Source organism: Hermetia illucens, chromosome 2 (assembly GCF_905115235.1).
Source record: "Hermetia illucens chromosome 2, iHerIll2.2.curated.20191125, whole genome shotgun sequence".
In the NCBI taxonomy this organism is placed as follows: Eukaryota; Metazoa; Arthropoda; class Insecta; order Diptera; family Stratiomyidae; genus Hermetia; species Hermetia illucens.
Window position 1 is genome coordinate 65864661 of NC_051850.1, and position 18486 is coordinate 65883146.

At 42.7% G+C, this 18486-nt stretch overlaps 1 protein-coding gene across 1 annotated transcript in view; it reads left to right on the forward strand.

Moving 5' to 3' along the window:
• Window positions 1-16875, forward strand: part of LOC119649049 (mucin-2-like) — a 98214-nt gene extending 81339 nt beyond the window's left edge. The window contains exons 2-3 of the mRNA XM_038051027.1: window positions 13109-13222; window positions 13277-16875. Coding sequence (XP_037906955.1) covers window positions 13109-13222; window positions 13277-16633 — 3471 coding nt within the window. The 3' untranslated portion in view covers window positions 16634-16875. The remainder of the gene's footprint in view (window positions 1-13108; window positions 13223-13276) is intronic.
• The last annotated feature ends 1611 nt before the right edge of the window (window positions 16876-18486 follow it).

The following is an 18486-nucleotide window of genomic DNA, read 5'->3' on the forward strand; positions in this document are numbered from 1 at the left end:
AATTGGCAAAAGCGTTTCTCGCAGCTCATCACACCACCCTTCACCTTTCAGACCCTGCTACTGAATCTTCGGTTTCTCAACACCTCTCCGACCTTACGTCCAACTTCGCAGTTTACACCAGCCTACCAATTCCACCCCCAGGTCCCGCTCCCCATTTCTGCATCCCAATCCCATCCCTTTCCCAAGAATCCTTCGAATCCATAATCCTTTCCCGTAAAAACAAAAAATCCACAGGTCCTGACAAAATCCCTACCATTATCCTTAAGAGGTGCGCGAAAACCCTAAGTCCTCTCCTTTCACAACTCCTAAATCAGTGCCTCATCTTAGCTCATTTCCCCACTCCTTGGAAACAAGCGCACATCGTCCCCATCCGGAAAAAACAAGAACCCACATCCAATCCCAATAGCTACCGCCCAATCTCCTTACTCAACTCCCTTTCTAAGATTTTTGAAGTCGCTATCCATGACCTTCTACTTTCCCACATCTATGATCACGATACCATCCCTAGCTTCCAGTTCGCCAACAAGAAAGGCCATGGAACATCACACGCCCTCCTCGTCCTCAAATCCGACCTCTACAAAAGTCTAAACAATAACATCCCCACCACCGCCTGCCTGTTAGACATTCAGAAGGCCTTCGATTCCGTATGGCACGAAGGCCTTATTTTCAAACTGTCCTTTATTTTTAAATTTCATCCCCACCTTTGCCGACTTATCCTTAGCTTCCTCTCCAACCGCCATTCCCAAGTTAGAGTTCTCGACTCCTTATCCGATCCCTACAGTCCCCCCGCAGGCATCCCACAAGGCTCGGTCCTCTCGGCAACCCTCTTCTCACTCTACACTGCTGATATCCCTCTTCACTATTCCACCACAACTCCCTACACAGTTAAAGCTCTTCAATATGCCGATGACCTAATTCTCTATACCCCATCTAGAAATATCCGTGCCGCCCAATCCCGTATAAACCATTCCATCCAATCCCTCAACTCCTACCTCATCTCCTGGAAACTCCTACTCAACCCGTCCAAATGCCATGCCATCGTCTTTCGAGGCAGGATAAAACTTACATTCAAAATGCGCTGCGATATCTCCGATCTCCTTATCAAAATTGGCCAAGATCCGATCCTCACCGTCACTTCCACAAAGTACCTCGGCATCCATCTAAACTCCCGTCTCTCTCCCATTCCTCACGTTAATTCGATCCTCTCCAACACTACAAGTGGTCTGAAATCCTTATGGCCCATCCTCAACTACAAGTCCTCTGTCCGTCCTGACGTTAAGCTCTACTGCTACAAGCTGCTAATACGTCCATTAATGACGTACGGCTTCGTAGCATGGTGCGATCTAACCTCACACCAAATGGAGCGCCTACGAGCTAACGAAAGGAAATTCCTCCGAATATCCCTAGGCCCTTCCCATCCCCGTTCCAACCAAGCCGTCTACAACCGGGTCAACTCGACCCGTTTAGACGTGTTCCTCATCAAATCCCTAATAAAGTTCCTTTACCAAGCCCTGAATCATGATAATAACCTAGTCCGAGAGTCCATCTATTCAAACATCAGTCCTACAGACCGCCCATTTAGAACCCATGTCCTCCCCTCCGACATCCTAAACCTTCACTCCTTAGGTCGCGTTTTTCGCAACGGTAAGCTAATGTATTACCATCGGCCCTACAATGAACATCGCTCTGACACTGTCTACTCCATCTCCCAATAGTTTTAACCCTCCCCTTACGCATCCTTCTCCCATCCCTTTAACGGTTCCGTTTTTTCTCAAACATTCTCTATTTTATGGGGGGTTTTTCCTGACTTTCCCCCCACTAGCTTGTAAGCTTAGGTTAAGTTGTACTGTAAATTACTTTTATTATTAAGCTGTAGGTTAATTTCTAGATAAGACTAATGTCGTTAGAAATAAGTTCTAGTATTAAGTAATAGCCTTAAGCTGATCTTTGTAAATATAAAATGAATAAATTGAATGTGTTAAAAAAAAATAAAACTTTCATAGGGCATTGCTGAACACAGACGAAGGAACTGAAAAAGTGCTGTGGAGGAGAAAAGCTATCTTCCTTTTACCGCATTAAATTTTCTTTAATAGACCGTGATTTATTGTGATTTTTATTGTAGTCCTTCGAGTTTGAGACCGTAGGTAGGTAAATTAGTCAACTTCTTTAAAATTCTATTCATCCGCTGTGATCCGGTCCGCATATACAATTCCAATTCCTTAGTTTTATGTAAAACAAAACCTTATTAAAATCGAATACAGTCACGTGGGTTATTAAATCAACGGTCTCGACTAGTATCCCCTCCATTCTGATATCTGCTCAAATAAGGTTAATAGTAGTATGTGTGTGTTTTTTTTTAGGAATTCAACAGAACCGCCTTATGTTCATCAGAGAATCATACAATTGATGCAGTAATATAAGTTTGGTGGAGATCACACTGTTTCTAACAAAGTTATAATAGGCCAAATTCTTCGCTTTGTGCAAATTCATTGCAACCTAAGATTTTGCCACTATCACGCTAGAGTGTGACATAATATGTGCATATACATTACGGACTAGATACCAATTGGGCAAAAGTCCACTCTTGTATAAGAAATACACAAAACCTTTCGCGCCGAGCTTCTGGTTCCCGACTTGTTGTCAGTTTTTTTCGGGTTTCCACTTCTCTATCTTGGCCTTTACTAACCGGACTGTCCTACCAAATCTGTATTATCGTTTTATGTGTCATTATTATCGTAGGCTTGTCAGAAATAAAAAATAAATGGTAAATGTGGTTCATCCAGATCTAAAGCTACCATAGTAGTTCCAAATGACGTTGTCAGTAAACTGTTTTAGTCACGGTTCAATGATCTCCGTACGAAACGCGTACATAACAATAAGATTCTTCTGTAATTTTCACTGCTTTTCGCGAAATCGCTAGATGCAGATTATTCATTTGAATGGTGATCTGTATTTAGCTATGATAGTATTCAATCAATTTTGGGAATTTTATTTATTTTTAAACTATACAGAAGAAGTGCTTTGTTACATCCTAACCATGTAATTCCACGATTAAAAATAGTGTAAAAATGCATGTTACACTTTCGCAACGACTTGATTTTTATATTACTTCGAACTAGTGACTGCACTTGATGTAAAGTATAATGCCTTTAAGAAATACCTCAAGGGGTAAAAATAACACGTGTGGATAACCAAAGTATCTGATAGAGCTGAATGTCACAGTTTGAATTTTAGTTAAATTAGGTGTTATGTATGCACTTTGGAAAGCCTTGGTCTCTAAACATTAGGGACATTGAGACTCCCTCTAAGGCGCTGGCGATTCCAAACTCTCTCACTGCCCACAATGATATATTGCATACTCGCTTCCAAGTTCATACATTCTACATTATTCAAACGTTCCAGGCTAAAAGAAAATGCCAATGTCATACTTCAGAATTCTTCACCTCAAATTTATTAATAGTTCACTGAAGCAAAAACAATGGAATAAATCTTGTGCAATTTCAAAACAATAAAAAATATAAATATTTATAGAAGCGCAAAGTACAATTCTCCATAGCATGCTCAGAGCTATTGACGCTTGGATCTTGGATTCATTCAAAAGTGAGTTTTCAGCAGTAACAAAACAAATAAGAAGCAGCTCCTCATGAAAGCATTTTGCCACTTAAGATACTTCCAGTAACCTGGGCTGCTTATGAAAATGATAAAAGTCATTCATGAAAGTAAGTCAGTCCGTAAAATTTATGGACGCGAAAAAATGTAAATTCATGGAAGACGCAGAGCCAGTATCTGAACGACCTTCAGGATTCATCTTGCATATGGTCAGCTTGGCGGTATGCATATGGATCCATGATTAAGATGAAGTGCACAAAATAATTGTTAATGACTCTTCTGCACTCGCGGGATGAAAGCAATACGCCAACATGTGGATTAAATTGCGCGGGCATTGTGCAATTAACTCAGAATCATTGATGCACTCGTAAAAGTTAATTTGCTAAGCGTTTTCTCATAGAACTACAATCTTTTATGTTTCAATGCAAATCTCAGGTCGTGATTTTGAACGATCTGTGACATTTGAACGGCAAACCGTTTCGAATTTGCACTTTTACGTGCGTGACTATTAGGATATTTATGCGTTCTGAGCTATGAGTGGATCATGTTTCAGATTAATTTTTATTTTGGGCTCGATAGCAATATTCCGTTTCCAACATTGCGCACAAATTACGGGCTCTGTAGGTACATGATCATAAAAGAGGTTACCTGTAAGACCACATCTCAGAGCAATTTATCGGATTTAAAAATATTTGGCTATGAATACTACTGGATCTTTTCTAGTAAACCGGTAGGCACAGTGTGTTTTATTTCAATATATATAAATTAATGAAATCTCCAGGCCCAGATGGCATAATGCCAGTCATGCTACAGAAGCAGCAAGAAAGGGTTGTACCGTGGCTTGTTGAGGAGCTGCATCACTTTAGGATACGTACCGCAGTCCTGGAGGCGCGCACGGGTGGTTTCCATACCGAAAGCGGGCAGGCGTGGTTATGAGTCCGCGAAGGACTTTCGGCCAATCAGCCTGACCTCTTTCGTGCTGAAGACCCTAGAACGCGTCCTGGACATTCACTAAAGGACGATTATGGAGAGAACGCCTTTCTCTAAGTCCCAGCATGCCTACCACAAAGGAAAATCCACAGAAACCGCCCTTCACGAGGTAATTGGCACGGTTGAGCGGTCGCTGCAGTACAAGCAGTATACCCTTGCTGCCTTCTTGGATATAGAAGGAGCTTTCAACAACGTAAGTACCAGTCATCAAGGACGCCTTGACCGGTATTGGATTGGAGGGGTATCTCACGCATTGGATTATATCCATACTGAGTACCAGGATAATCCAATCCGATCTGGGAGGCAACCACTTGACCAGAGCTGCAAACAGAAGCACGCCCCAGGGTAGTGCCATCTCACCGATGCTCTGGCTAATAGTAATGGACAAAATTTTACGTACATTGGACAGCAGCGGAGTGAAGGTGGTGGCGTATGCCGACCACTTGGTGATATTAGTATCAGGGATGTTTCTGTCCATTATGAGCGACATCATGGAAGGAGCGTTGCGAAAGGTGTGCCTGTGGGCCGCAAGATGCGGACTCAGCATAAACCCAACCAAAACGCAACTGATGCTATTCACCACCAAGACAAGGATACCTGAATTCCATCTGCCACGGCTGAATGAACAAAGATTGGTTCTTTCCTCTAATGTAAAGTATCTGGGTGTAATCCTGGATCCTAAGCTAAATTGGAGGTTGAACGTAGAACTGAGGGTTAAGAAGGCCTGCATAGCCTTCTATGCCCGTAAGACAACCTTTACAAAGAAATGGGGTCTCCGGCCGAGGATAGTTCTCTGGATGTACACCGCTGCAGTGCGTCCGATCCTGACGTACTGCTCTATTGTATAGTGGCAGGCTTTGAAGAAGAAATACAGTAGAACGAAGCTTAATAGGATTCAAAGAACCGCGTGTGCAGGTGCTACGGGGGCTCTGCAGTCCTGCCCGGCAGATGTTCTCAATGTACTCCTGCCACCCTCCCCCTAGACCACCACATCAAATATGTTGCAGGGTGCAGTGCCGTCAGACTACGTGAGTCCGGATGTTGGGCAGCGAAGTCCCACGGACTTTGTCACACGCAAGCTGAACTTCACGAGAAACTTTGCTGTGGACCTTCCAACCAGGGCAAAGTGGAAGTTCGGCGGCGTGTTGCAAGACTATGATACGGTATTCTCTACGGACGGCTCAAAGATGGCCTATGGAGTCGGCGCGGGGTTTTTCTCGAATACACACCGTGTATCCAAGTCGTATGGTCTCCCAGGTTTCACCAGTGTATTCCAGGCGGAAGTACTGGCGATATTGGAAGTCTGTCAATGGCTGGAGCGTGGTTCGAGCCCTAAGCGTAACATAACCATTCTGACCGACAGCCAAGCGGCCATCAAGGCCTTGTACTCAACGACGACATCTTCCCGGTTGGTGGGGCAGTGCAGAGACGCGCTCAACCATCTGGGCGGCACGCTCAAGATCACTCTCCTCTGGGTTCCCGGGCATAGGAACATAGAGGGAAATGAACTGGCTGACGGATTGGCCAGGCAAGGCTCTGCTCTTGGCAGTCCCTCAGGGAATACAGTCGGTGTTCCGCTGGCGGCTGTCGGGGGCGGAGTCTACTCGCACTACCTAGCAGCCGCGGCCCTGAGATGGCGAAGGCTTACAAGCTGTGCCAAATCAAGGAGAATTTGGCCCTCTTATAACATAGCGTATGATTTTGATATCATACTTGGGACAGGCTTCGAGGGACCGCTCAACTGCTCGTAGACGGTAAGCTTCTCCGACTCTGCAGTCTTCTCTCTCTTCTCGTTTTTAGCCGCGGGAGAGTCAACTTCATCCTTCTCCGTCTGCAGGTTTTCATGAAGAAAGAGCTCCCAGCGATCACCACGTGGAGGTGGTGCTAGAGCTGTTGGTGTTGGTTCAGCAGGCGGTTCCCAGGTTTTATGCGCCATCGTGAGTACCAACCCACGTTTCGCCCTGGGAACTATACTACCCTTTGTGTGTACTAGCGTTCGTTTATAGTATGTATGTAGAGTTCGAGGTAAAAATGAAAAAATTAACTATATGTCGCCAGTTCGTCACCAAAAGATCAGCTAAAATAAATATTATCAACTACGAGCCCGAAATTACAATTTTTCTTTTCATAGAAGAACCAATTTTTTCTGTAACTGCAAGTCTACTGAAATCTTCATAATGCACTTAGTCGCCTCTCGGGAAAGAAAGTTGAGTTTGTAGTACTTCTCCTCCATACACGTCATTTAGAAGTCTCAAGTTTCGTGCGTATTTTACTTGCACGAGGATGAGCCTCTTAACGTACAAAACACCACGATTGAAATTAAACATATATGAATAAACTGAAAATCAAAACAACTCAAAATTCAGTGTTAGTGTGTGCGTAATTAACGCTTTATGGAAAAGAAAACCTTATGAAAATCGGTTCAATACCTGTTTGTGACACGCATTTTTCTCGGGAACGGTTATGTCTATGGACGCGAAATTCAGTGAAAAAGTTGTAACTCTGAACGCCCACACACGCAGTAAGTAACAACGTTATACACGGGGGTGACGTGTGATATCAAATGAAAGGTATCAATTAGTACTTTGCGAAGCCGATATTAGTTTTGCCATTAGTTGTAAAAGGGGTGAGTGAGGGGACCGAAATGTGACCAATTAGTTGACGGGCACATTCTCAGAAAATATTTAACCCAAAAATCTGAAGAAATCGTGAAGCCGCCACTATACAGTGCCTAGGTCTAAAAATGTCGTCCATACCGATATCTGCTCAAATAAAGTGCATATTAGTTTATTGCTACATTTTTGGAACAACCTTAGGAAACCCTCATAAGTTCATCTTAGAATCATAAAGTTGTATAGTAGTATAAGCCGTGATATAGATCATGCTATTTTGAGAGCTAGATGCCAATACGCCACTCTCTTTTTGTTCTGATTTTTCGGATTGGTACTTTCTGAAAAGTTGGTTTTTGAATTAGGTAACCACCTTCCGACCCGCGCATCTGCCCCCTTTACAAGTCATGTCAAAACTAGGATCGGCTTCGGATATATTAATTAGGTTTTGTTTTCAATAAAACACATTTCCCTTCAAGCAGCGTAGACCTTTACACATTCAGTGTTGAACTTACTAAACGGAATGCAGATGGATTACCAAAAAAACACCTCCCTCTTATCGGGGAACTTCAGACTAGCTCTGCTGCTATTCCGCTTTAGGGAGCTTCAAGGATTTCCTTTCATCAACAGGCGAGGAGAAAGGTATTTGTTAGTTCAAAGTATCCCCTTGCATTCGCTCCCTCCTCCATCCAGCTCATTCTTCTCAGCATCTCTCTAGCAATGTTGTCCAAGAAGAGTTCCCCTGCGCCTGCATTAAGATAACGTATCCCACCGAACCTTCCACAAGGAAAAAAAGTTGATCACCATCGTCCACTGGCCCGTTGAAAAACACCCATTCAGTGGATACCCCCCCCCCCCCCCCCCCCCATACCCGCTTAGAAGTTGCATGCATTTGCTTTAGATCTTCCAACACACTCTTTCCAATTTTCTAATTCTATCTGGACACTCATTTATAGCAAAAATTATTTTTTTTAAGAATTGATTCATTTCTCGTTTTGAAAATTTTGTTTACAATCCTCCATTCCTCTATCCTCCCTTCCATTTAAATACTTCAAAATGTAATATAGCAATTTTCTATTATTGCGAAATGATCATTGGTTCCATGTTTTCTCATAGTCCTGCTGATGCTGCATATTATCAACTGCATTTCCAACGCTTGCCTCTGGCTGTGACGAATAGAAATTTGTTTATGTAATTCAAGGCATACCGCTTACAAAAAATTAGAGGCGATTTTGACTAATGTCGCCGCGAAATTGACTTACAAGTTCAAGTTCGGGGGCAACAAAAGCAAAATTAGTGGGATCTTGGGCAGATTCTGGACCCAGGAAATTGTTGAAGAGTTGGTGGGACATTCGTTCGACGACCAAAATGAAGAAGAGTCACGAATGAATTTTATTTGATCCGATCAATATTTAATATTTTTAACAAATGAATAAAATGTAAGTGGAGAAGTTGAAGTAGATTACACAAATTGACCACAAGTTGCATAAGATCATACAGGAGTTAACCATTGAATTTATTCGAGACTGCGCTCTAATTTGTAGAAAGACTACATTATTATTAGTTAATCAGATATAATTAGTCTTGGGAGTGCACCTTGATATTCGATTGAGAAAATAATAAGAGAAGTGCAGATAATTAATGCTTCCTAAAAGTACAGACTTTTATCTAGGATTCGTTATGGTTCTTGAGCCGAAAGAAACTGGTTTGTTTTTAAAACTGATTGTAATTAAAGCAAGATTAACACAACGCTTTACTTTTCGCTAACACCAAGATTAAAAAAAATGCATATATCATCTCATGTAAAACGTTCCTAGGATTCAATGCATGCGATGTCCCATGTTTGTTGAGTCTTCAATTTCCAGTGCAAACACAGGCACCTGAAGTTTTATACATTGATACGTGAGGGACTAAAGTCTTCAAAGGACCCCTACCTCTAGATACCGAAGCCTCGTTAGCAAAGAGGGAAGCACGCGAATGTCGACGGGACACTGTGGTGAACCTTCATCGACAAATTTCGCCAAATTTTAGGTTTTGGGATAACTGCACCTTATTAGTTATTTCCTGCCACTCAGAATGAATTTCTGGTCATTGCCAAATTCCCTTAAGTCATTACAAGTCAAAATGACCATATTTTCGGGTCAGCCACGTGTCTAAGTCCCAAGATAGGTGCGCAGTCTATACGTATCTTGCTTTGCTTTCGCAAGAAAGTTGCCACTCATTCAGTCTATGTTACCGTTCTCCTCGAACGATCACTTCTTTCGCTTATGCTTGTAAATGATCTTATGTTCTTTAATATTTCTTACCACTAGCTAACTTGAAGCCTCCTACTAAAATTGTTTTTTCTCTTGATTTGCTTGAAAAACTTATCTTCGAGTTGACCGGCATACGACCACAATACCGTAGTTTGGTGGACGTCCTACACTTTAAAACAAATTTATAAAATGCCAAATTTGATCCTTCGCGTTGAATTACTACTCCCCATATATATAAAAGTGGAAACATCCTGTAGCCAAATATTCTGATATAAAGTTTTTGGTTTCCGACATATTTCAGGTTTCAATAGTTCGTAAGGCGCAGCGTATGAGAAACCGGCCTTGCATTGGCATCTCATAGGCAAGTTGCCTTTCTAGTTCTTCTTGGAGTTAGGAAAAAAAGTTAATTCATCAAATTAAAAAATAAGTAATTCAGTTCGCAAGGATGCGAATAAAATTCAATTAAAAAATTTTGTATTCATATGGGCTAAATAGGTTCCAAAATGAAAGGTTCTGGAAGGCAATCAAATCTAACTGCTTCACACAACATATCGCGCTGGCTTTACATTCAAAATAATTATGTCGCTAGCCAAGATCGCTTATGGGTTTTTAAAATTTCAATCTCACACTTAAGGTAACTGAAAAACTTTCTAAAAAACAGAGAACGATAGTGCAAAAATGCGCTTGATATGCTATGCCCCATCTGGCGCAAAATGGCAGCCACATTTTTTTGATTCAATTATCATCACTTCAAATGAAGGCAATTGCAATTTAATTAATCGATACATTAACTATAATACTTGCTATTTAAACCATTTTACCTGTGCACTTACATAATAAGACATAAATATAATAATGATAATAATCGTTGGCGCAACAATCCATATTGGGTCAAGGCCTGGCACTATGTTAAAGCACTTCATTTAAGAAACGGTACACTACTGTAGACTTTAGGAAGCAATGCGGCCAGTAGTGCTCTTGCCCGGGATTATTACCCTGATTAGACTCAGGTACTCAGGTACACAGCTGAGTTAACTGGTATCCAACGTCAAATTACTACTACTACACTTGAGCCATCCGGATACTAAAGACATAAAGAACTGGTGTTAAAATACATTCATTTTTGGAAAGGAATGAAGGAAAAGAAAGAAATTAAAAAATTTCCTTCCTCAGAATTTTATTCTTTACCTCACGAAGGAAAAACTGAATCACCATCCACGATACGTGGACCGCAATTTTGCCATAGGAGAGAAAAACCAATCTAGAATTCTGTACCGTTTAATCAAAGTTGCATGTCATCTGCAGAACGGAATATTCTTTACACTACACTTTTGTGTTAGATAGTTATTTGAGAAATTCTCGACCCTACCAAGATCAGCCCTTCGATTGAGAAAAACGCAATCGATCAAGGTGAACTGACCTCGCTAGTAAAAGAGACAAACGCTGACGAAAAAGAAGAAAATACATCACAAACGAATTAATATTTTTAAATCGGAACGATTTGGAATTTAAAGTTAGAAAAAGTCTTAACACTAAATTTTTGCAGGAATTGGGAATTACGAAAATGATAAGGTGGGATTCTAAACAATTAAATGCATTTTCCATACCGGTCCTGGATAAGCCAATAAGATCATCTGTAAGCCAAGCGAACAGTAGAAAATTAACATTATAAACTCATTCCTTCATTAATAATCCTTGAGAAGGAAGGCAGATGAAAACCTGAAATCCATTTTAAGGTGTTATCTTAATTTCGATAACAAAACATAAAATAAAATAGAGATAAACAAATCTATCGTAGGAAAAACAATAGTGTCAATATCTACGTCGTCCAAAAATTGACCATTAAATACCTGCGGAGATGACCCACGACAAGCTGAGCGTAGGCTATGCAGTGCAGAAGGCAACAAAGCTATCTCTAATAAGGGTTATGCCAACTATCGTGGGCCCAAATACAATCGCAGCCTGCTCATCGCATCGATAGTAACATCCTTGCTGCCATAAGTGGCTCGTGTTTGCGCGGGATTATTGCAAATCACCGTGGATCGGTGGAAGGTGAGTTCCCCATATGAACCAAACTCACTGAGATATTATAGCAAACGGCGGACACTATCTATACCAGATAATAAAGGCGAATTAATCCGAGGTTAGAACTTCCAAAAACCCGAAGAAGAGCAATAATGAGAGAGATAATCCGGCGAATATTCAAACTACCGTCTGATACGGTTGATACCCAATGTCACGAAAAGTCATTGAAATTAACATTACCTTGCCGGCATGGAGGTATATCGTGAGGAACATCTGAGCATTGCTTCCTCAATTTAGAGATCCCGGCATAGACTACCGTGGCATCAGTGTTGGCGGTGCATCTACTTATACATATCGATGTAACCCTTTCCCCTCCAAATACTACACCAGACAGTTGAGAGTAAAAATGATATTGGAAGCAAACCGTCGTCCCTACAGTAGACTGATGCAGCGATATCTACACACCAAATAGGAAAGGAGGAGAGAATCCAAGCAAAATGGCTCAAAGTATTCCACCCTGAAAAAGTCACAGTGGATTAGCACGGCGATTGCGGAGGTGGACCTTTAGCAATAGACCAACTTCTACCTGTGAAAAAAGTGTTTGACAGCTGCAGAAAAATTGCCAAACACTTTTAAATGGAACGCGTTAGGGAAAATCTTTGAAATAGTTTGAAAGGATTAGGGATGGAGAATTAGGTACAACAGAGAGCTATACGCTAAATTTGACATCCTGAAAGCCTCTAGGATGGTAAAGTTGCGAAAACTCCAATGGGCTGGGCTCGTTCAATGAATAGACGATTTGAGAATACTCAAAAGGGTATTGAAAGGGGAAAAGGAGTAGCTCCAAACCGGACGTGAAGCTGAAATAGAGAATGAGAGAACTCACCCGATATCGAGAGCACTTCATTATTACGTATAAAGGACTGGCAGCGCAGACATTGAACCGAGGTGACTGGAAACAACGCGATCGGCAAGCCAAGGCTCAAAACGAGCTGACCTGGCTAGAAGAAAGAAGAAATGTTAAACAGATTGGAAGGATTTGGATGCACTGAAGTGTTACGAAGAATTCAGTTCAAGAATATAATCTATTTCTAGTCATTGCCTTACTGAAGCTAAGTTCCTTGGTAGGACACTACGGCATACTGCATTCACATTCGATTGTATTACAAAAGTGTTGATGGGTCATAATTTAACTTTTGTCGAGCAAACGATAATCAAGTCAGACCTTTCATTTCACTTTTAAGGACCAGGATCGGTCTCATCTCTCAAATTCAAGGTTTGATTTACTTGGATGGAAACCATATAGGCCCATCGGAGCATTGTAATTGGCACATTAGTCTTTTTAATTTATTTGCGCTTCATTCCCATTCTGATCGATAGAAATTGGTTCATTATTATTCCAGAGAGTTCTGACGTCATCTAAAAACGCGACAACCCCTTCTATAAAGAGGATAGCCCAATGTCAATGTACATGCATAATAACTTATTATATTATATTATAATATTTTGACAGTATTTTAAAATGTTGAGGTACAAGGTACAATTAAAACATGCATTGGGCAATCACATAGTATAAGAATAAATACAAAGAATTCTCACTTTTTTTTCTCTTCATTTCAGTGGAGCGCTACTTTCCTTTTAGCGCTGCTATGCGCTATCGGATGTCGGGCAGATATACCTCTTATCCTTGCGGACTCCAATCCAAGTGAAAATGAAATCAGTCGACAAATTAAGGTAAGCTAACTTAGAAAAAAAATGCAAAACGTGCTTTAACACTCCAAATTTCAGTATTCGGATCCAAGTCAGAATGTGGAATTCTCGGAATCCAAGGGTTATTTCTATAACCCTCCAAAGATCCCGTTTACGCTGCCCCCGAAACCAACTTATCCGACAACTCCAGCTCCAATCAGAACAACTGTTTACACCACGCCGAGGCCGACAATCGTTACCCAAAAAGTTGTGACAGGATATGATTACCCAACCCCATCGGTACCATTCACTTTGCCAACGCTGCGAACGATACCGACAACACGCGCGCCAACTACAACGACCTCGCGTCCTGTGACCTTCACAACTACATATAGGCCAGTTACAACAACGACTTATAGAGCACCTACAACCACATATCGCGCTCCAACTACGGGATACACCTATACGACGCCAAGACCAACGACGCGCGCTCCAGTTACAACAACGACCAGAAGGCCAATTCCAACAACAACTCGTCGCCCAACAACTGGCTATAATTACCCGACTCCGACTGTTCCATTTACTTACCCAACTACACAAAAAACTTTTCCGCCTACCCTCAGAACTATTCCAACAACAACCGCAAGGCCTACAACACGTCCGCCAGTAGTAACTACCACTTATAGGCCAATTACATCTACTTATAGGCCCATCACTACGACTTACAGGCCAACTACCACAACTTATAGACCTGTGACAACTACCTATAAGCCTGTTACAACAACCACGTATAGACCTATAACAACAACAACCAGGCGCCCAACAACGGGATATAGTTATCCTTCTCCAACGGTTCCATTTACCTATCCAACTACCCCAAGGACATTTCCACCAACTTTAAGAACTGTGCCGCCTACAACGCCGAAGCCATATACTACACCTAAGGCACCAACGACAACAATAAAGCTGACAACGGGGTATGCTTATCCAACACCATCAAAGCCGTTCACCTATCCAACGCAACCGCCAACATTGAAGACTTTCCCTCCTACTCCATACACCACGCCTAGGACCACAACGCGCCCTGCAACAGTACGAACGACTCCATATGTGTACACTACGCCACGTGTAACCTTCACAACACCAAGGCCTACAATTCGAACAACGCGTGCTACAATTCCAACAACTTTCCGGACTATTCCAACCTACAGTACTCCCGGCATAGAATACTTGCCACCCAGAACAACAACTCCCGCCCCAAAAATTTATACAACTCAACCAACAACTAGGCGCCCCTCGACTACACCTTATACTTTCCCGCCGACAACTAGGAGAATTACAACGACGACACAAATTCCACGGATTATAACGACAAGATATACTCCTCCCCCAACTTTCCCCACAACCAGTAGACCAACTTACAGCACCCCCGGCGTGGAATACTTGCCACCAAAAACCACAGTCCCACCACGACCACCAACAACTGTGTATACTTTCCCGCCCACAACTAGGAGAATTACAACGACCACACAAATCCCGCGAATAATAACAACGAGGTATACTCCGCCACCCACATTCCCTACAACAACTAGAAGGACAACTTATAGTACCCCAGGTTTGGAATACTTGCCACCGAAAACTACAGTTCCACCACGTCCATCGACTACCGCCTACACTTTTCCACCTACTACTAGGCGCATAACTACCACCCCAGCTCCTCGGGTCTTTACGACGCGTGCTACAACGTTCTACACCCCACCACCAACTTTTTCAACTACCCAATATACCACAAGACGACCCACCTATAGTACTCCTGGCGTAGAATATCTACCACCTTCTACTCAGCCACCTCGAATTTATACTACACAATCAACGACCCGCCGTCCTTTCACTACGCCTTACACCTTTCCACCAACGACAAGACGCATAACTACTCCAACGCCAACCTATATTCCACCCGTTACAACACCGACGCCGCGCATTTTTACAACTCGTCCCACAACTAGAGCACCTCCTACCACTACGCCTTACGTATATACAACCAGAAGGACAACTTTCAGTACTCCTGGAAGAGAGTACCTTCCACCAGTGACGACAACCCCAGCACCTCGGGTCTATACGACTGCTCGTCCAACAACTAGGCCTCCAACAATTCCTACAACTCCGTTCGTATTCACAACGAAACGACCATCCCCTTCTACCACACCGTACGTATACACAACCCCTCGTACAACCAGAGCAACTACTCCCTACGTTTACACAACCGCTCGCACAACACGAGCCACTACCCCATTCGTTTATACAACAAGACCAAGTCTAAGAACGACGTACAGCACTCCAGGCTTAGAATACTTACCTCCTAAAACTACTCCAGCTCCGAAAATCTACACAACAAGGCCACCACCACCACCTCCAACTACGCAATTTGTGTTTACAACCCCCAAACCAACGCCAACGCCATTCGTGTACACGACCAAGCCAACTATCCGAACAACATACACTACGCCTGGTTTGGAATACCTTCCTCCCAGGACAACGACTCAAGCACCGCGAATTTTCACTACAAAGATAACCACCCGGCCTCCACCACCTCCCACAACCGCAATTTATACGACAAGGCAAACCTTCCCAACCATCCGTACTACCCCATACACAACTACCCGAAGACCTACGTTCCGTACAACCTACAGCACACCCGGAATTGAATATCTGCCTCCAACTACTACTCCTACTCCAAAGGTATACACAACTGCTCGTCCTACTACAAGATTCCCAATAGTCTCAACAACGCCTTTCATTTACACTACAAAACCAACTTTCCCTACCTATCGCCCAACGTACACAACACCAAAACTGGAGTACTTGCCACCATCCACGACCACCCAGTTGCCCAAAGTGTATACAACTAGGGCAACAACTCTTCCTCCACCACCACCAACAACGCCATTCGTCTTCACAACAAAACGGCCAATCAGCACCCCAGCGCCTGAATACTTACCCCCCTCGACAACGAGATATATCCCGCCTTCAACTACTCCTCGGTACATTCCTCCGTCAACTACAAGATACATTCCTCCCTCAACGACACGGTACACTCCTCCACCAACAACAACTCGGTACACTCCTCCACCAACAACAACTAGATACACTCCTCCACCAACTACCACCAGGTACACTCCCCCAACCACCAGATACACACCTCCGCCAACACCCCCACCAACCATCCCAATAAGCACTCCGGCACCGTCATATGTACCCCCAACAACTAGACCTCCACCACCACCACCAACAACCCGACCTCCACCACCACCTCCAACTCCACTTCGCACCCTGCCGCCAGTCACAACGCCGCCGACAACAAGATACACAACTCCCTACACCTTCCCCACATACAGGCCTTCCACGCCAGGACCAACCTACTTGCCACCCCTAAAATCAAACTTAGTGTTGTTTTAAAGCGCTAGCTGGAAAAATTTCGCAGATTTTACTCGCTACCCTTACCCTTCCAGATAGAGCTAGTCATTAGGAACGAACAAATGAAAAGGATAAACCAACAAACAGTAAATATTGTCAGTCAGTTTGCAAAGGACTCGATCTCTTCGCAGATTGCAACAAAATTTCCAGTCCTTTGGGTATTTACTTTGAAAAATACCAGAAAATACTCATTTTGTAATATGAAAATATAATAAATATTTTTTTTTAAATTAAACTTGGTACTTTGGCTGTCGATTTCACATAAACTGAAGGAGCATTTTGGACCCCAAGGACATAATTGCGTCCGATTGCCATAAGTATTTTTCCCTCACATTTTGCAGCATTTTTTGAAACCGGAGTTTGACTGTGTGGTTTCCGCTAACCCAGAACCACACCAACGGAAACCGTCCACCACAAAATGAGCCCCAACAAACGCTTTGCCCAGCTACCACTTCATGGTAGCCTAATCTTACTTGCGTGATCCCTTTCAACAAGACTTGACGAACGGTTTTTCAAATTCACGATTTTTACAGTTCTCAAGGCAGTTTATCCTGTTGTCCGGACAATAATTATTTTGAATAGTTAGGAGTAACCTAAGCAGCGAGGTCGAGTTGAATACCTCCCATGGTGAATTGATAGCCCTTAATACCACAGGAGATAAGCCAATGACCGATAAAAATGGAAATTCGGTCAAAACAGGCCGACTCTACTGCTAAACGAAATGAAGCTTAAAGAAATAAAAAGAGGACCTTTGCGTGGGCATTGGACCGATATCAACTTTTCTTTTCTCTGATGTATACTAAGTTAGCCCTGCCAAGCCAAAAGATTAAAACAAAATTTAATTGAGAGAATAGGGTGCTCACTGTTCGCCTTATATTAGAGGAATATAGAAACAAAGGCGAACCAACAATCGCCAGATTTTTATCTATGGAGATGATTGAGTGAAAGCCTCTTGTGATGCATGATAAACATTCCTTGGCGATGTCAATACACAGAACGAGTTGTGGAACTGCAAGAAGCGGCGGAAGAACTCAATTGAGTCATCATTAACACGCATGATGTCAGATGTCAGCATAAAAGAATCATTTCATCAAGGCAAACACCGTGGTCAGAAAAACCTTCAATCTGGCGAAAAACCGGAACTGGCCAAATAACAAAAACACATTGACACTAAAAATAAGGAAGAAATGAAGAAAAAGGAACGGTTGAAGGAACATTCCCAGACGACCATAGGGAAATTGAACCAAAGCGCTGGCAGCATCATTTAAACCTCACCAAGAAGGGCCAAGTATCACGTTTCTGAGTACCATCTATAAGATATTCTCCGCTATCTTGCTAGGTCGGATCGCCCCATACGCCCAGAACATCATTGGGCCATAACAAAGAGGCTTCACTCCAGGCATATCAGTAACAGATTTTTCTCTCTGCAGCAAACAATGGAAAACTGTTGGAATATGAACAACAGTTGCACCATCTATTCATCCACGTTAAAGCCGCCTATGATAGCATAGCCAGGGAAAAACTGTACACGGCCATGGGAGAATTCGGTATCCTGACGAAACTAATAAGACTGACTAGGCTAACCCTGACCAATGTGCGAGGCCAGATAAAAGCAGCAGGATCGCTCTTGAGACCATTCGACATCAATAACAATCTGTGACAAGGGGTGCCCTATCATGCATCCTCTTTAACCTGGCCCTCGAGAAAATGATCCGTGATGCTGAGGCAAATCCAAGAGGTAAGATCCTCTTTAAGCCCAACTACTAGCCTATGCTGACGATATCAACATCATGAGAAGAACCACCCGAGACGTACAAACTGCCTTCATCCAGATC